At 40.7% G+C, this 20,791-nt stretch overlaps 1 protein-coding gene across 1 annotated transcript in view; it reads right to left on the bottom strand.

Moving 5' to 3' along the window:
• LOC133854742 (chaperone protein dnaJ 13) overlaps window positions 1-19,103 on the bottom strand; it is a 67,016-nt gene extending 47,913 nt beyond the window's left edge. The window contains exons 1-6 of the mRNA XM_062291009.1: window positions 18,828-19,103; window positions 16,593-16,879; window positions 15,849-16,046; window positions 15,653-15,767; window positions 15,029-15,115; window positions 4,781-4,869 (exon numbers count right to left, since the gene is read on the bottom strand). Coding sequence (XP_062146993.1) covers window positions 4,781-4,869; window positions 15,029-15,115; window positions 15,653-15,767; window positions 15,849-16,046; window positions 16,593-16,879; window positions 18,828-18,971 — 920 coding nt within the window. The 5' untranslated portion in view covers window positions 18,972-19,103. The remainder of the gene's footprint in view (window positions 1-4,780; window positions 4,870-15,028; window positions 15,116-15,652; window positions 15,768-15,848; window positions 16,047-16,592; window positions 16,880-18,827) is intronic.
• Window positions 19,104-20,791: the final 1,688 nt, after the last annotated feature.

Genomic DNA, 20,791 nt, shown 5'->3' with positions numbered 1-20,791 from the left:
ACCTCTATCAGACTGAACCCCTTTCTTCTCATAATTAACAGACCAAGTCAGCCTATTTAATTCCCTCTTCCCTTTCACCCCTGGAGCAGGCGTAATCTTAGTCTTGGAATCTGCCAAAGAGAGGTCTCTAGCCACTTCAATTTCCTCAAACAAAGCCAACAATCTGTCCTCAAAGTGACCACAAGAAAGCCCAATGATTGGATAAAACCTCTTAATTCTTTCCACCACCCATCTAGGTGATACTCTCTGCCTGTCTGCATCTTCCACTGCCAGTGGAGCAATAACTAACGGCTCATAACTCTCTAATTCCCCCTCACCGTCTCTGGTCTTATCTTGCAGCAGGAGTCCTTCATGAAAATGCTCAAGCAGCTTCGAAGAACAATCAAAGTGAGCACACTTCTCAGCCACCACACATTCAACAGAAGCCCCACTCTCCATTTTGTCTCCTAATCCTTTCCAGAGGCAATTTTCCATCGGAGGACCCCCTAAAATAGCTTCTGAAACGATACCCACTTCTCCTTCTATTGCGGAAAACATCACCAGCTCAAGACTACCTACTCCCTGCCTCTGAGACACTGGGTCCACGCCAAACCCAGAGCTACCCATTCCAACACACAGCTGTGAAGTTCTTACCTGAGGAGTCACCAGAAGACCTCCACCCTCTGCCAACAAAGCCAAGCTGAGTTCATTGCCAACGACAGTACCCCTCTCTCCTGGATCGGAGGTCTCTGAAACTGCCGTTGAGTCGAATTCCAGACTGATGAGAGCCGTCTGAATCCAGCCCAAGTAAAGAAGCAACTGACTCCTCCGACTGTCTATCTGCTAGCTGCAAGACTTTCGGTACTCCAGCCCCACCACCCAGCACCACCTCGGACGCCGGAGATGCGTCCTGATCCCCCATCTTCGAAGAAAACGCCTCCTTCTCCCTGACCTGGCTAGTTCCTGCATCCAGAATGGGCTGCCCTGCCTTAACTCTCCAAACAGCCGAAGAACGCTGGTTCCGTCTCTTCCGACGCTGATAGACCCGGCCAGTGAAACCTGGTCTACACGCAGACCGCGAGACGGCCGACCCCAAACCCAACGACTCCAACTGCACCGCAGAAGTGGAAGCACCGGCGTCCAACGAGAACTGGCGAGCTGGAATGGGGCGCAGAACCGACCCAGCCTTGGGCTTAAACAAAAACTTGGGCCTTTTGATTGGAAACTGCAAAGGTGCTATACCTTTAGAAGGTTTAGCAAGCTTTGAAGGACCATGGGTCGAAGAGGGTCTATCGGGTATCAAGAAATTGGGTCGAGAGAAGCTGGAGACCAAAGAATTGGGCCTTCCCATCAACTCATCTTCCCACAGATGCACACGTTCCAGGCAATGCCCGACTTCCACGTACAACGTCTCTAACGTCTTCCTGATACTGCGCAGCTCGAGGCAATCATCGACGTGAGACTTGCGTGGTGCAGTGGCCAACATAGAGGGACTAGAGCCCGCCCCCCTACCCTTTAGGTCTGACGCAGTCTCACTGCTCGACGTAGCAGAGAGTGAATTTTGAAACTTCATCCCGACAGGAAATGCCGGAAAAACCTTCTTCATCTCGACAGTCTTCAGCCCAGCAGGTTCCGCCGGAAAATCCTTCTCCAACATATCTAACTTCAGCCCAGCATGATTCGCCGTATCCAAATTTGCCATTAGGACCGCCTGATCACGACAACCCTTCGCCGGAGACGTCGCCCGAATTCGGGAATCCTCCTCCGTAAAATAAAAAGAAGCAGTATCATTCGGCATGGAAGCTCTCAGCACTTCAGCATAACTCCTCCTCCTCTCAGAATGATACTTGGACTGTGACACTTCCTTACCTTTGGCATGCTTCGGGAAACTGCCAGCGAGCAGACTATTGAGAGCTAACCGAAGCTCCTCCCCAAAACGCTTCCACCCTTCACCAAACATTCCTTTTGGCACCAAGACAGATCCTTTCCTTCTTCTTCCCTCATATTCTTCTAAGGTGAGGAAGTAACCATGCCTATTTGCACGTTGTTGCGCAAGAATCCGTGGAAAACCCGAGACGGATTGATTCCAGAACACTCTACAGTCCTGAGCCGTAACCAGATCATGAAAAGACTTAATCAACCATGCAGCCTCATCTTTGTCTAAAAGAATGGACCTCGTCACTCCTTTTCGATGTTCATGAATCCTAATGCCTGTGAAACCACCCACTACCGACAAAGCAAACTCCTTAGACTCTACTGACCATCGACGGGACGAACTCATGATCAACCTTTTCTTGTTTGGGGTTTTCTTTTGTTAGGGGTAGTTCTCAGTGGTTGGGTTTTCCGACGCGCTCGCGCCCCGTTCGTGACCTCGCCGGCTTGTTCCGGTCCTTGCCGATGTCGCCGTCTCTATGGTTGCCGCCGCGCCGTTGTGGGTGGCTGTTTTTGTTCATGCGCTTCTTGGGTTGTAGATCTACGGGTTCTGGGGCCTCCTCGCCGTCCACGTGCCTCTCCGGAGGACTCTCCATCGTGGTCCGACTCTTCGCCGCCGTCGGCACTGCTGCAGGTGGTCGCCACGCGCCGTTCTGTCGCGAGTGGTTTTTGGGTGCTAGATCTACGGCGTATGGGACCTCTCCTACACACACTCGCCTCTCCGATGGCTTCTCCGGCAATTTCTGCTTCTTCCGGTGGTCCTTCCGGCTAGTTTCTCGCCGCTCCGGTTGTGCGTGTCTACATGCGCCGGTGGCGCACCGGTGCGCATGGCTGCACGCGCCACTTTTTTTTTCTTTTTTCTTTTTTCTTTTTCTCCTGTAGCTCTGGCTTTTCTTTGTATTTTGGATTTGCTTTCTTGTATTTGGGGTATTGTTGTGTGGGTTTTGGGGGTATTGATTGGGGGTTTTCTTGGGTTTGGGGGGTTTTCTTCTTTGGGGGGTTTTTTTGTATGAGGGGAGGTTTCTTTGTATCTTGGGTTTTATTGTATCATGGGGGGTTCTTTCGAAACTTGGGTTTTATTGTATTATGGGGATTACTTTCTATCTTGGGTGTTGGATGGGGGGTTCTATTGGGTTTTATTTTATTATGGGGGTTACTTTGTATCTTGGGTGTTTGTTGGAGGGTTTCTATTGTATCTTGGATTTCATGTGGGTTTTGGGTGTTGTAAGTATGTAGTTTCTTATGGGTTTTTCATATGGGCTAGCTGAGTTGCTCCTGTGTATACTTCATGTGTACTTAGGGGCGCCTTACGCTTTTTTAATGAAATTTTCTTACTTATTAAAAAAAAAAGATGTGTGGGTGGCAGATCATATGCAATTTTGAAATGGAAATCTTCAAAGGAATATACTTTTTACTAGACTGCTGCATGATTGGGAGGTGGATTGGTCTCTTCTTTCTTTGACCTATTGTATTCTCTTAGAGTAAGGCAAGGAGGAGACAATAGTATTTACTAGATCCCTTCCAAAAGGAGAAAGTTTGAAGTGAGGTCCTATTATCATGCGTTATCCATTCTTGCTAGTTATGCTGGTTACCATTTTTCTTGGAAGCTTATTTGGAGAGTTAAGGCTCATTCAATAGTGGTGTTCTTTGAATGGACGACGACATTAGGAAAAATCTTTACTTTGGATAAACTGATGAAGAGGAACGTCATAGTGGTGGATTGGTGTTGTATGTGCAAGAAGGGTGGGGAGTTCATTGATCAACTTCTTCACTGTGAAGTAGCAAGAGAATTATGGAGTTCGCATTTCCATCTGTTTTGTGCTGATTGGGTTATGCCTCGAAGGGTGAGAGAGTTGTTAATGAGTTGGAGAGATCGGGTAGGAAGCCGTAACATTTTAGAAGTTTGGAGATTGACTCATTTGTATTTAATGTGGTGTATTTGGAGAAAGTGGAATGCAAGGAACTTTGAAAATCGAGAGACTCCAGCAGTAGAGCTGAAAAATAATATGTTCAAATCTCTTTACACATAGATAGCAGCATATAATAATCTCCCTTTTTCTAGTCTTCCCGAGTTTTTGGATTTTTGTTCTTCGTTTTCTCCCTAATATGAAGTTTCTCTTGTATACTTTATGTGTATTAGGGTTGCAACCCTTTATATATATATAAACATATATTTCTGTTACATTTTGCTTTCATAAACCAGTGTGTGTGTGTATATATATATATATATATATATATATATATATATATATATATATTATGAATAAAACTGGTGTTGATATTGATTGTCTATTAGTATAACATTTTTTTTTTTTTATAGATTATTAGTATAACATTTTAAGTTGTGCCTCAGCGCCTCTCTATTTCCTACAGTTCTGGTAAGACAGCTACTCCTAGCATTCTAAAAAATCCTCCAAGCAAAATGTCATGCATTTTATTTGTGTGATATTTCCTATGGTTCGTATTGGATTTGAAGTCAATAGCCTTAAGAGGAAAAGCATGGTAAATATAATATTAGGCTGGGATAATTTCTCAATATTTAATGCAATATAGGAGGAAAGTCACGACACTTATCATTAGGATTTGTATATGACCAACCAGCTATCCCATCACTACCCACAGAAACAATTTTTTGCACATGTTCTTCATCATAATTATTTACATACCAGTTAACACAGAAAATTGAAAATGTCAAGATATGAAAAAATAGGTGTCAATAATACAGAAATGTATAACCTGTAAAGATATTTAAAGTGGAAGACATTCCAAAAATGAAAACAAAACAACTTAGAGAAGAGAATCTTTGATCAACATAACGGCAAACACAACTCTTACACAATCAGTGATCAGACAGATTCTATACACATACCTTCCCACTTTTCCAGCAATGCGGCCATGAGACTTTGAGGAAAACTGGTGATTATAGTGAGCTGAAGCCCCAAATGAACTTGTGCCAAACTGCAGTAGTTGAACAAGGATGAAGGGGGAAAGAGGGAGCAAAATTTGGGCAACTTGGAAATAATATTACATGGAGGTTTTAATAAAGGAGAACAAAGATGAGAGAGTATAAGACAACAGAGAAGCTGGATACAATATTGACAACATAGTTACATATATATCATGTTTGTCATTATGAAATAGATCATTCACTCCTAGGCTGGCCATGAATGATGGTCCAGTTGAGTCACAGACTTACAAGCCAACAAGTCTATATTTTTCTTAAGTGATTTTTTGTCCATGTCCACATAACAAAGATATTAAATGGGTACAGAATCCCTCCAGATTGTACTCCAACCTTTACAGGAAAATAACATCAAGCCTCATTTAATATTAATTGCTAAAAACTGCAAATATGTTCATATATAGAACATAAAATAATAGGCTATAATGCATTTTCCTTCAAAGGACCACCCACGTGATTGTCTTGTCCTGTCTCAATGCAGAACATGAAAATTCAAGTACTTGAAGGAGAATTGACTGGAGCCCAGCTGAATATTCTTAGATTAGGCTATACTTGAGCTTGGATACATATACTTCTGTCAATTGTGACTAATAGTCTGAATTGGGAGCTGACTAGTGAATTGCAATTGATATTCAGAGATAGGGTCAACCATTCATAAGTAAATAACAAAATAAAGAAGTTTTAATAGAGCTCCAGTTACAACCAAAAAGACGGTTGGCTGTTTGAGATTGGGAGAAATGGAGATGAGTCTAGATACAAGCAACTATTAGGTGACAAAAATTGCATGCTCGCCACCCAACTATGCATAATTCCTGATTTGAGATTATAAATGACAGTGAAATGGGTTAAGAAGAACACAAATTAACCATGATACAATGTCAAAAACACTGTATGTTAGACCCAACAGATAACTCAAGTTCAAAAAAGGATTGAGTCTCTGTTATACAACAATAGAGCCACTTGATAAAAAGGTCAATAGAGATAAGAATGACGGATGTGTATATCACTTCTAAACGTGTATGCATAACTTCTACACTTACAAGAGTGTTAATAATACATTCTTCTATCTGGCATAGTCTTTTTTAAAAGTATCATGCACAGGGGTGTAAATACCAAACTGTTTATAAATAGCTTGAACTTAGCTCAAACTTAGGTCGTTTAAGTGGGGGATGTTGTCCGGTTTCTCTATGGGTAATGTTGGTGGGTTTGATTTCTCTCACCTTCTATTTGCAGATGATACTTTGATCTTCTATGGTGCCAATCCAGATCATATCCGTCATCCGTGTTGCTTATTCCTATGCTTAGAAGCTACTTCGGGCTTGAAGATTAACTTGGCTAAGTCAGAACTGGTTCCTATGGGAAATGTTGATCATGTGGAAAGGTTAGCTAGTATTCTAAGTTATGGGGTTTCCTCTTTGCCTATGAAGTATCTAAGCCTACCGTTGGGGGCCACCTATAAGGCTAAGCATATTTGGGATGGTGTTATTGAGAAGATAGAGCGTCAGTTGGCTAGTTGAAAAATGTACTTGTCCAAGGGTGGTAGGGTTACCCTTATTAAGAGCACACTATCCAATTTGCCTACGTATTTCATGTCCCTCTTTTCTCTCCTTGCGAGTGTTGCAAACCGTATTGAGAATCTCCAGTGTGACTTCTTATGGGGTGGGCTAGGCGAATATTTTAAATATCACCTAATTAACTGGTTCAAGGTTTGTTCGCCGCTCTCGAAGGGAGGGTAGGAAATTCGGAACTTGCAAGTGTTCAATCGTGCTCTCTTAGGTAAATAGCTTTGGCCCTGTGTATGAGAGAGAGGCTTCGTGGAGAGCGGTTGTGGACTCTAAATATGGCAGTTCGTGGGGTGGGGGGTGTTCTATTGAGCCTTCTGAAGCGTTTGGTTGGAGTTATGAAAGAATATTAGGAGGGGTTGGGAAAAAATTTCGTGTCACACCAAAATTAAGATGAAGGATGGCTCCAAGATAAGATTCTGCCATGATCAATGGTGTGGGGATGTGCCCTTTAAGGAAGCATTTTCATATTTATCTGGTATTGCCTGCACAAAGGATGCCTCTATTGCGACTCACTTGGAGTTTTATTTTGGGTCCAATAAGTGAAACATGAACTTTGCTAGAGCGGCTCATGATTGGGAGGTGGATATCTTTGACTTATTCTTTAGGGTATTCTACTCAGCTAGAGTGAGACAAGGAAGTGAAGATAGTTGTAGTGGGTCCCCTCCAAAAGAGTGTTGTTTAAAATCCTTACCATGGATAACCTCAGGAAAGCAGCAGTCATTGTGGTGAACAGATGCTACATGTGTAAGAGGAATGGAGAGTCTGTGGACCATCTTCTTGATTGTGACGTGGCTTAAGCCATTTGGATTGCCTTTTTCAATCATTTTGAATTGTCTTGGGTTATGCCTAGACGTGCACTAGACTTGTATGCTTCTTGGTCGACCGCCAGCAATACGCGAAGTACTGCTGCGTGGAAGATGGTTATGCCAACCGTGGGATTAGAATGAATGAACTCTAGAATCTGGAGTTGGAAGGGAGAGTGTTTGATAATCCACAAGCGACCCTTCTTAAGCAATAACCCACACTGCAAAGAGAATCCTTTAGGACCAGGTTTGTTCTGCTGGAGTGTAAGCAGAATAGACTGAGTCTCAGGGTCTTGAGCATAGGTAGCCTTTAAATCGTCTACACAAGTAGGGGTTGGAAAAGAAATGAGGGATAGTGAGAGCTCGGCAGGGCCAGAGGGAGTCTCAAACTATCTGGACAAGGCGTCGGCCACCCTGTTCTCGATCCTTTTTATACTTGATAATGAAGTCATACCCCATGAGCTTCGAAAAATCCAGCGTTGTTGAGGAACTGTGGCAACCTTCTGCTCCAAAAGATATTTTAAAGCCTGCTGGTCGGTCTTCACTTTGATCGGGCAGCCCAATAAATAGGGTCGCCATTTATGGACAGTAGAAACAAGGGAAGAAGCTCATTTTCATATGTTGAAAGCAACAAGGCAAGACCCTTCAAAGCTTGGCTAAAGAGGCAATGGGGTGCCCCTCTTGCATCAGCACGGCCCCTAACCCCAAGCCACTGGCGTCACATTCAATCACAAAGTCTTGAGTAAAATCAGGAAGCCGCAATACAGGAGGACTTGTAACCGCGGTTTTGAGGCGATTAAAGGCCTCGGTAGCGGAGGCCGTCCAGTGGAAGGCATTCTTCCACAAGAGAGCAGTTAAAGGAGCAGCAAGAGTACCGTAGCCCTGGATAAATTTCCGGTAGTAATCGGTGAGGCCCAAGAATCCTCATAAGGATTTAAGGTTATGAGGAACCGGCCAGTTGTCCATAGAAGCCAACTTGGAGGGATCAGCTCGGACCCCGTGGCAAGAAATGAGATGGCCAAGATACGCAATCTCTGGAACACCGAACTGGCACTTGGACTGCTTAGCATAAAGCTGATTGGACTGAAGGACCTCCAACACCTGCTGCAGGTGAACCAAATGATCAGACAAATTGGAGTTGTAAACCAAAATGTCGTCGAAGAACACCAGCACAAAACAACGAAGAAATGGCTTGAATAGATCATTCATAAGCCCCTGAAAAGTGGAGGGGGCATTCGTCAAGCCGAAGGGCATCACGAGAAATTCATAATGACCGTCATGAGTGTGAAACGCTGTTTTGGGTACATCCTCAAGGCGAACATGAATCTGGTGGTAACCAGATCGGAGGTCCAATTTCGAGAAAATGTGATCACCAAACAATTCGTCAAGGAGCTCGTCAATAACGGGAATCGGGTACTTATCCTTAACAATGGCTTGATTCAAGGCCCTGTAATCTACACATAACCGCCAACTACCATCGACCATCCGAACGAGCAAAACCGGGGATGAAAAAGGGCTAAGACTCTGCTGGATTACCCCAGAATCCAAAAGCTCCTTAACGATCTTCTCAATTTCCGTTTTCTGGAAATACGGATATCAATACTGCTAGACACTCACAGGCTTGGAGTCATGAAGGATTATCTAATGGTCATGCGACCGAGGGGGCGATAAGCCTTTAGGTTCAGCAAAAATGGACTCAAAGTCCCTTAAAAGGGCCTGGGGTGGTGCTGGAGTAGAGTCCGCCAAGACAGTAGCAAAACCTGGAAGAGACGGAGGCCCAAGTGGCAGGAAGAATCCCTTGTTACTGGAAGGGGAAGGCCGAAGGAAACGGGCTCCATCTTCCAGAGTAAAACCCGAGGGGGTCAAGCCTTGAAGAGTCAAAGATGGGACCCTTGACCAAACTCCATGGTCATTAGTTGAAAGTCCCACAGGACAAGGCCCAATGTGCGCAACCACTCAACACCCAAAACCACGTCACATCCGCCCAAAGGAAGGAGATAGAAATCCATGGTACAGAGATGACCCTGGATTTTGAGAGAGACGGAAGGATAGAGGCCTTCACTTAACACAATCGCGCCATTAGCCACATGCACCTACAACTGAACAGCCGAACTAACCAACAAAGAAACCTTATGCAACACAGCAGGGTCAAGGAAATTATGGGTGCTGCCAGTGTCTAAGAGGACCACCACCCTGTGAGTCCAAAGCAATCCAAACAAGCACATGGTCTTGGGGCTAATAGAACACGCAATCGCATGAAGAGAGATCTCTGGATCAGAGACCTCAGTGACAATAGGGTCAACTTGAGGATCACCACCATCCACCGAATCATCACAGAAAACCTCCTCCAATTTCTCATCAGAAAAAGCATCACAACCATGCATGAGATAGAGCTTTGGGGACTTACATTTGTAGGCCGGATTCCACTTTTCGTCGCAGTTGTAACAAAGGCCCTTGTCACGGCGTTTCTTCAGCTGAGCAGGTGACAACTTCTGGATTGGAACGGCAGAAGGGGACCGTTGTAAAGGTAGTGGGGAGGAAGGGGCTGAGAAGCACCCCTGGAAGAACTCCATGGGAGTGGCTTACTATAAGAGTAAGATGGTGATGGAGAGTGAAGAGAGCAGCGAGTGCTGAGGATATACTCTTCCTGGAGTTTGGCGAGGCCGAAAGCAGCCGCCAAAGTAACGGGATTCAACATCCGTAGGGGAAGATGAATTTCGTCTTTTCACTCGCTAAGGAAACAACTCAGGCAATTCTTGTCTGAGATACCACGAAGACGATTCGAAAGCATCACAACCATGCATGAGATGAGCTTCGGGGACTTACATTTGTGGGCCGGATTCCACTTTTTGTCGCAGTTGTAACAAAGGCTCTTGTCACGGCGTTCCTTCATCTGGCGGGTGACAACTTCTGGATTGGAACAACAGAAGGGGACCGTTGTAAAGGTAGTGGGGAGGAAGGGGCTGAGGAAGCACCCCCGAAAGAACTCCATGGGAGTGGCTTACTAGAAGAGTAAGATGGTGATGGAGAGTGAAGAGAGCAGCGAGTGCTGAGGATATACTCTTCCTGGAGTTTGGCGAGGCCAAAAGCAACTGCCAAAGTAACGGGATTCAACATTCGTAAGGGAAGACGAATTTCGTCTTTTAACCCGTTGAGGAAACAACTCAGGCAATTCTTGTCTAAGATACCACGATTCGAAAGAGATTCGAATTGGGTGGTATACTCGGTCACCGTAGCCGTTTGTCGAAGCTTCATGAGCAACTCCATAGGATCGTCGTAGACGGGCCCAAAGCGAGTGAGCAGGGCTTGCGAAAAAGCTTCCCACGTAGGGAACTGGCCCTCCTCATCGGCATCTTGAAACCAGACTAACGCCTATCCCTCCATGTGGAAGGAGGCCATGCGGACGCGTTGATATAATGGCGTCTAATAATAGTCAAAGAACTGGCTAACCTTATACAACCAACCGGATGGATTGTCACCGTCAAAACACGGAAAATCCAAGCGCAAGGTATGAGCCTGAATACGCCGGTCATCCGGAGGAAAATCATGGTCGTCATCGTCCCAGAGCAAGCGACAAGCATCCCGGTCATTCCTTTCATCGCCCCTATCCAACTCGTGCTGGCAGCGGTCGTCAAGGCCCACCACAATTGGCGGTTGTTCTGGTGGCCGGTTAGTATGCAGAGTACGGAGCATGTCCATGACCTCCGTAAGTTAATTCTGAACATTGGTGTTGTGGGTGTGCTACTGGGTAATGGCATCTTGACACTCCTTAACAGAGTTAGCAAGGTGATGAAGGCGGGTACCGTCGGCCATGGCAAAAGACGACGGTGGAGAGAGAAAAAAAATTGGAGTAAGTAGAAGGCAGCAAGAGGAAGAACCGGATGGCTCTAATACCAAATGTAGAGTGCATATGGGTTGTTTAAAGGATTTAAAGGAAAGAAAAGGAAAGTTGACAAAGACTTTTTACTGAATAGTACTGAATAATAAGAAAATGAGCATTTCGAGAAGCTCGGTCTCCTGGATACAAGCAAGGGCTATTAGATTTCTTCTTACCTCACTCAGTGACTGACGCCTACTATTTATAGACTTACCATTTTGGTATTAGATCTAACAGAATAGCCAGCTCACATATTCCCTCAACAGCAAAATATTTCTCAAAAACCCATACAAGCAAACGCAACCAAAACAGAAATGCTAAAATAAAGGAAAGCAAAACGACACCCCAAAAGCTAGAAACGCAGTCTTCTAGAATACTCTGCCACGTCAATTCCATCTATGCCTTCTTCCCCAATGCCTTACTACTACAGTAACCCTAAATCCCCAATTACGCCCATAACATGTTCTTCCAAGCTTGCTGGGTTGTTTTAAAAGAGGACATCATGAAGGTCTATCCTAAATACTACATTCATCACCCTCATTCCCAAGATTCCAAAGGTTGTGAATCCCAAAGACTTCCGCTCGATCAGTCTTCTGGGTGGCAAGTACAAAACTATTGATAAGATTCTAGCAAACAGGCTTAAGATGTCTAGGGACATGGCCTTTAAGGAAGCCTTTTGAGTTTTATATGGTATTGCATGTGCAAATAATGCTTCTGTGGCGGCTCACTTGGAGCTCTCTAGTGGTTCCATTCAGTCGAACGTGAGCTTTTGCTAGAGCTGCTCATGATTGGGACGTGGATATCTTTGTCTCGTTTTTCAAGGTGTTGTATTTAGTTAAATTGAGATATAAAGGTGAAGACAAGCTTTAGTAGGTCCCCTCCAAAAGATGGTTATTCTTCAATACTCCATATATTTAGACAGCTGCTTTTGTTTCTCCTTTGGTGATTAGTTATCATAATTCATTTGTTCCTTTTGCTCCTGCTAGCTAGGTGTTTTCTCTTCTATACTTCCTAGGGCTGAAAAGGCGGGCGGTTATTTAACGCTCGTTAACCGCTAACTGCCTATATATATAATATTTTAAATATTAAAATATATACAAAATATATATATATATATATATATATATATATATATATATATATAGACACACAAAACGACACCATTTAGCATATAAGGTTTTAAGTTAAAGTGCAGTGACCTTGATTAAGAGTGTTAAGCCGGCCGGTAACTAACCCTACCAGAGCGATTACCAGTTTTAGAAAATATAGAAACCAATTATAACCGGTAACTGGTATATATGTATGTATTTATTTATTTAAAAAACTAAAATAATAAAATTTAGGGTTTTACACTTTTACGGTTTTACACTTTTACTTCCATTCCAATTTAGGCCAACATATCGGGCCAAAAAATGTTGGAATTTTTTTTAAAGGGCTAAAAAATTCTAATTTAAGCCCAAAAAGTAGGCCCAATATCCACATTAGGCCCAAAAGACCCAATTTTTTAAAATTTTAGTTACCGATCCAAATAACCAGGTACCAACCGGTAACCGCCTATTACTAAATAACTTGTAACCGTAACCGTGTTTTCACCCCCAACCTTGATCCTTATTTTTCCTTCAGCTCACCTTCCCCGAGTCAACTCGGTCCTCGTCTGCAGCACCAACCCCTGACAGTTACCAAACCCCTATCATTGAGCCCCTCACCTTACACTTCCATTGTCCTTTCCCATGAATAAACCATTAATGCTTTCCCTCCCACAGAAGCTAAAAAAATCCCACCAAATCACACATTTTTTAGATAACACTTCAGCTTTAAACCAAAATGAGGTGACCCTCTCCACTCCCTGATGGACACGTCACAAAAACCCAAACCCCATGTCCTCTTCCTTGTCAAAAAAACCCCTACCACCATCAATCCAAATTCCACTATTACCCCTAGCTACTTTGAATGAAAAATCATCGACATTGTCGAGATTGTTGACCAACCTTCTGACTATTCCTCTCCCCAACTCACTACCTTCCCCTTTGCCATCTCTATCTCTGAACCAATCTCTGAAACTCCTCTTCATGTTTCTTCTCTGAACCTCCCTTGCTGAATCATAAATCTCTTCATGTTTCTTCTCTCTTCTAAATCTCTCAAAAGCTGAGATGGGTCGACTTGCACCACTTTCAGAGGAGCCTGTCAACCAAGAAGACAACAACACAAACAGCTCGAAGAAAGGACGAGGCTTGACATGGCGGAAATGGATCAAGACCCACCTCTCTCTTGTCTTCAACAATAAATCCCACCTCAGGATCCTCCTCGACGTTCTGGGTTGCCCTCTCTTCCCCATTCCACTCCATCTCAAACAACCAACCATCAGCGAGCTTGAGTTACACCATTCATGATCTCTACCATCTTTCACACTTTTGTTTTTTTGAATATTCTTCCTTTGAAATTCATTACTAAGGCATATAAGATATCATGGTGTTCACATTCTTTCATATTAACAGATCAATGAATTGATTTTATTTTTTTCTTTGTTCTTGTTCTTTTTTAAGTATCCTATGTTGTTGAACATGTTGTGCTAATGGGCCTAATAAGTGCATGAGCTAGTTGGGCTTGAAAATGAGCTAAAGAAACATCCCTAAAACGTAAAAAGAGTACACCTTTTCAAGCCAAAAAATCCATAAAACGTTAAAAAACAAAAACAAAAACACTTAAAAACAAAAAAAAAAAAACAAAAAACAAACAAAAAAAAATTGTCTAAAGTGAGCCCAAAAATAGGCCCAACTTAAAAGCGGTTATAGGTTTAATAACCACTAATCGCCTAAGGCAGTGCGGATACGGTTAGCAAATTACACTAACCGCCTTTTAACTCCTAATACTTCCTATTTGCCATTAGGTACCTTACACTTTTAATGATATTTTGATTACTTATAAAAATAAAAATAAATGGCCCTTCTTCATGGGTTATCTAATTTTATTTCCTCAACCACCATCCAATCACCTCATTTTAGAAAGAATAACCTCTCTCTCTCTCTCTCTCTCACCCCTCCCCCTCCCCCCCCCCCCCCCCCCCCAAGTTCTTTCCTGCTCCCCTCAAACACAAATGAACCCCATCACGTTAACAAAGTACCACCACAACCACCATCACCCACATGTCCTACAACTCAACCCCAGCCACAGTTCGGTTAATCTTATTTGTGGCTTACACTGTTACACCCATCCCTTCTCCAACTCCCTCTTCCTCTAATACCCACCACTCAACTCCCTCTTCAACTCTCTCCTCTCCCTCTATAGGTCCATCCCCTACTTGTCCCTTGTAGCCTTCTTTATCCAATCTTCTTATGACAATACCAGAGGAAGAAAAATTGTTAATGGAGGCAAAGAAATACTCATGGGAAGAAATGGAAGGTCAGGAATGAGGCAAACATTGACTTGGCTGCCATCTGTGACTCCATCACAGATCCGAAGGACCCTTGCCTTCGTGATTTTAATATGTTTTCTCTTTTCTCCTCCTCTCATTTTCTTTAGGGTTTTTGCTTCTATACCTCATATTTGTGTTTTTTCTTTCTTTCTTTCTTTTTTCTTCTTTTTTATGATGGTTGATTTGTGTGTTTCTTTGCTTGTCTATTTAAACTGGAATTTTTTAACTTGAGCTTGAACTCAAGCTTGACTCATTTGGTTTATTCAAAAGTCAAGCCCGAAAAGAGTTCAAACTCGCCTAATTTTGGTCGAGTCAAGTTCGGAAACTCTTATGTAGCTCGAATCCAGCTTGAGCTCAAGCACCTACATATTTTTTTGTTGGGCCAAATTTGAAAAGTCAATACTTGACTCAACTCGGCTCAATTAAAGCCTTAATCATGAACTCCTCTTGGAAAAAAAGTTTTAACATGCTCAAACAACAAGAACCCCACATATGTACCTTCAGTTCTCCAGCCCCAGACATTTTCACATCTTTCATTTTCCATCCAACTGCAATAGATGACTCTGGACCTAAAGCAAGTTGTATCTGTGAAAGAGAAGGTGGCAAAAAAAATACAAAAAAAGATGTTAAGCCACAATCAAGTAGACATAAATGTAAATTTCAAATATTTAACTTTTCCAGCCTCCAAAACCGGCCTCTTTGTCAACACATCATCAAGCTTTTGATGGATCATTTAATTTTCCTTTATAATGTTAATCCCCACATGATTGATAAATAGATTGCAAACAGATTTAAAAACCCCAAAGAACATGATATGATGTCTTCAAAGTGCATGTCACCATTGCTCTAGAATAGTCATAAATTGTAGGGGATATAAAGGTGACAATCCAAAAACATCCAAAATATTTTAGCAGCCACAATCAATTTAACACAAATGTAAAACTCAAATATTTAACTTTCCCAGCCACCAAAAATGGCCTCTTTGCCTATTACATCGTTAACATTGTCATGCTGATGTAAAGATGTATAAATCAAAAAAAAAAAAAGAAGAAGAAAAAAAAGAAAAAAAGAAAAGAGTGGGGTAGGGGGGGATGAGCAAAGTTGAAACAAAAGGAAGCATACATTTCCAGTTGCTGTTTCAGACAGTTGGCGGGTCCAGGAGTTGGAAAGATTCAATGAACCATCTTTCAAAGACATAGCAATGCCCATTGTTGCAGTTGAGTGTGATGACAGCTGACTGAACAAATAAACAATAGAACGTGGTAAACCAGTAAACGTGCGGAAGCGGTCAAATGACATACATAAGCACATGCCCTACCGAGATGTTTCCACCCCAATTAATGCCCGTAAACCAGCTGAAGCCATAAATTCCACGGTAGAAACTGAAGATATTTGATGCCTGAACACAGCAGTAGCAGCTCCACCTCCAGAATTCCCATTAACTACCAAATTTCCACCAATTGCAATAGCATTGCGTTTGGATATCTGAGACTGAACTTCACTTGTCATAGCCATTCTGACATTTAGGTATATAAAGACATGAATGCAAAATTGAAACAGTAAGCACTAAGGTAAACTTTCTGAAAAGCTTAGCATGCACGGAATTAAATATGTTTAGCATATTGAGACCCAGTGTGATTTAACATAACAAATGAGATTATAAGCCTCTTTGAGTAACCACCAAGATATATAAGTAACAAGATATATCCAGATCCAAAAATAAAGATACACAGGCATATAGATCTAAACTGTGGGAGAAATAGTTTTTCAACAAAATAAAAACAAAACCCCAATGGCACAGAAATCCCCTTGAGGCCACTACTAAAGTCCGGCATGACTCAGTAATTGCCCTGTATGTATGAGACAAAGGGAACGTACATGCCTGGGAATTAATCAGGGCAAAACCCTGAACACCCTCATCATCAAAAAAAAAAAAAAAGAGAACGAAAATAACAAAACCTCTGTGTGTGTATCTCTGTGTATGCGTGTGAGGAGGCGAGAGGAATGAGTTTGATATTAGCAAAAAATTCAAGGGGCATAATACTTCTCATATCAAACTTACCCTTGTATGATGCCACCACCGTTTAGAAGGTGCGGCAAAGACATATTTGCCAGCATTGTACCAGACGGTCGGAAATGTGCAAAAGTCTTTTCTTGTTCTTTCCTTCGTCGTAACCTTTCAAGTTCTTCCTTTAGCTCTTCTACCTTATTCAGCTTTGGACCAAGCTCCAAACCAGAATTCAGCCCTTCCATACCATAGATGTCATATATTTGCCTTTTGTTTACATCTGATAAAATTTCATATGCTTCACATATGCGTTGAAAGTTCTCTGTAGCAATATCTTTCATCTGAAACCGAGTATTGGATGAAAATTTTGTCAATTACTCTCTTTTGGAAAATGAAAAACCTTGAACAAGAATGAAGCACAACCATAAATTCAATTGTCAAGCTAAAGACGAGACATGCAAAGCCCCCTTCACTTCATTTCAATGTTGAAGCAACAGGTACAATTTTACACTTAAAAGAAAAAATAAAAAATAATGAAAAATGTGATTGCCCAAATATAGTCAAAGCTAGCTAAGGTAGATAAAGTGGGGAAACATGTAATTATAATTGATGGGCAAACAATATATGCTCCCTCCATTCCACAACAAGTGTCTTATTTGAAAAAATAAAACAGAAATTTTAGGAGGAGAATTTAATGCCTTGAAAACTCTAGCTTTCTATCTGTGTCATTAATTTATCCTCATACTAGTGCTTTAAACTTTTCATAAATAACACAAATTTCAGGATAAGGATAAAAAAGAAAGTGGAGATTTTAAATTTTTGACTTCTTTATTTATTTATTTTGACGAAATAGACTTTTAACCTTTTGAAATGGGACAGATTGTGAGACAACAAAATTGACAAAAAGAGACCAATTATGGAACAAAGGGAGTAGGATTTAATATAATAACCAATAGGCTGACATCACTCCCTATTGTTTTAGATTACAAGTATGGAGTAGGATTCAAGATGACTTTTTTCTGTTTTGACAAATAAGATTAAAGGTGGACCTACTAATTAAACAAACTAAACATGTGAAAGTATCATTCATGACAATTGCTTATTCCCCAGTTCTCGATTGCCGCAGTCAAAAACATCCTCCCAAGAGGATATAATGCCACAGAAAGTATTAACAGCAGTAGCTGCGGTGATAAATTAATTCCTTCTCATAGAAGAAAAAACTTGTGGAACCAGTATCCACCCGATATTCTTTTTTTATATATAAGTAAGAAACCAATCTCATTAAAAAAGTGTAAGGCGCCCCTTAGTATACTGGGAGTATACAAAAGAAACATCTAATAAGAAAGAGAAAAGCGAGCAAGAAAGTCATCAAAACTAAATGACAAAGGGTGGACATAAGCCGAAGTCCAAAAGTATAATGTAAGGTAGAACGAGGATAAAATCTCCTCCAAGATACTTTCTAAATCCTCAAAGCTCCTATTGTTCCTTTCCCTCCATAAGCACCAAAAGAGGCAAATAGGCCATTTTCCACCCGATATTCTAAAAATAGATTCCTCCTAAACTAACCATGAATCTAAATTATTCTAGGTTCCATCAGATATAACCAAATTCAGCTTCCTAATTGAGAGAGCTGGAGTATCAGCTTCCAAAAATAAAATAAAATAAAATAAAGGAACCGTACCAATGAATACAAGAATACCAGTAGGCCACACATGGGTCTGATGGACATCTTATTTTATAAGAGCTCCATATTGCAATGAAGTGCACTGTATAATCTCTCTTTATAGCTCATATATGATTACGCATGTGGAATCTGCTTCATCTTTTTGCCACCCTTTTCTGCTTTTTCCAAATAATCTATTAAGATTATGATCAATGTAACATACCAACTATGAACTACCCATTAGTTTGGATTTTCCACCTATCTCCCATGCTTAATTCATCGACCAAATCACTTCAATGGCTACCTACCTGCCAGCTTCTTTAGACTCATCAAATATACACAGTAACACAACTAAACTGCCTCTTAGCATAAATTCAAACCTAAAAAGCACATAATGTCTTAAACAACAATATAACTATTAAACTTTATAAACAATGCAAATTATACATTTTAAGTCTGACCCCAATCACCTTTGCCAAAAATACAAATTTGCACCAAAAATGCTCCGATTAGATGATATACTATATCACCCACAGAGCCAACATTGCATTTGAATGACTAATATCACTCCAAATTAATCCAAACCTTCAAAGTAGAAAAGTAAGAAAAAGTGTGAACAAACATACATGGGGAGCTTGGTGCTTGTCAGGGTGATAGATTTGGGCCCATTGGCGATAAGCCTTCCGGATTTCTTCGTCGGAGGCCTCCGGTGATATGTGGAGCAGTGCGTACAGTTCTCTGTTGGGTGGACCCGCGTCCTCATCCTTCATACTCTCTGTCTCTCGGACTGCAAAGTGTTAGGGTTTCGCAGAGAGAGTGCCCAAAGGGTTTTTTGCCCGAACACGGAGGGCTTCCGGGGTTTCACTGGGGTTTAGGGAAGCTAAAGTCACCGGAGAGTATATATGTTTACCAGTAACGAGATGACACGTCAAATACTGGTTTCATCACTTTTTACCGCTTTGGTTTAAGGTCACGTTTGGGTCTGCGTTTGAAAAACATAAAAAATGCGTTTAACATTTAAAAAGCCCATTTCAAGAAAAAAGTGTCCGTTAGGTTAAAAAATTATTGTGCGTTTGGTTCGTATTGATATTCAATATTCGAACCGGGTTTTTATTCAAAAACCCATACCCAGATCCAAGTTGAATAAAACCTATGGGTCACTTGAATAAAGTTTGAATAGTTTGAATAAACCCATTATATATTTTTTTTAATTATTTTTTACCATACCAATCATTATACACAACTTTTCATACAATCTAATCATTTCCAATCATTTTATACTATTATAAAACACTTTTTTAAAACCCATCATATATTTTTTATTATTATTTTTTACCATACCAATCATTATACACAACTTTTCATACAATCCAATCATTTCCAATCACTTTATACTATTATAAAACACTTTTTTCCAATCTTCCAAATTCAACACTCAAACACATATTCAAAAGAATCTAAATTATATTCAACATCCAAACACATTTTCATTGCCTTGAAATCCGTGATCAGATTCTGAATATTATTCATATTCGAAATATTCGATACCCAAACGCACCAATATATCGCTTTTAAATGTCCAAAAAGCCCAAAACTACGTTTTACCAAAAGCTTGAAAATAAAACTTTCTGTCGACTGCACTTTTGAATGAAAAGGCGCGACGCAGTTTTGGTTTATGAAAAATTCACAGTGGCAAAAATATCCATACAAATTTAGCATAATTACTACGGTCTATGCCCCGTTTGAAATCTCATTTTCCCTCCCCTCCCATTCTTTTTACTTTTCCCAAAAAAACATCAATTTTAAAATATTTTTAATTTCCTTCACTTTTTATATCACATCAACACTTTTTTATTATTTAAATAAAAAACTCATTACAATATAAATTTTTTTCACTTTTCTGTATAAATTATTTCAACTTTATATCATATCAATCATATTTTTCAATCATTAAAAAAAATTTTCAAAAGGGAGGGAGGGAAAAGGAAATTTCAAACGGGCCATAATTTCTCACGCCCTTTTTGCTATTGTGCAAATTTGGGAGTTGTAGAGTCCTGTCGTTGATTTACCAAAGCTGCAAATTTGAAAACTTGAGTGACAATCATTGCGGTAACTCTTACTTCTCTTTTCAACTTTTTTGTTTTTTTTTTGCAATTTTGTTCTTTTAATGGGTTTTGGGTTCAGATAGAGAGATATGAATCGATATGAACATGGAAGGTCTTCAATCGTGTCTTGAAGAAGAAGATGCAATTGATTTGAGATATAAAAATTGTTAGGAAATTTATCCTATTTTTTCAAGACCGGTGAGATGCAAAAAATTAAAAAAAATAAAAAAAATAAAACAAAAAACTAAACAAAAAACAAAAATAAATAAATAAAGAATCACAAAAAATACTAAAATTTAAGTGGTTCCCTCAATGTAAGGTATGTCTATTGGCGGAGGCAATTACAAAAAAATTCAATATGAAGATTTAGTAAAAAAAATATAGTAGAGAGAAAATCACTCAGAAGCCAAAGCCTCTATACACCAAAATCTCACTATCATACAATAGAGATTATTCCTCAAAGAATAATACAAAAAATATAAAAA

Source organism: Alnus glutinosa, chromosome 13, assembly GCF_958979055.1.
Source record: "Alnus glutinosa chromosome 13, dhAlnGlut1.1, whole genome shotgun sequence".
NCBI lineage: Eukaryota > Viridiplantae > Streptophyta > Magnoliopsida > Fagales > Betulaceae > Alnus > Alnus glutinosa.
Note: the sequence above shows the minus strand (reverse complement) of the source record. Positions and strands in the feature narration are given on the sequence as shown.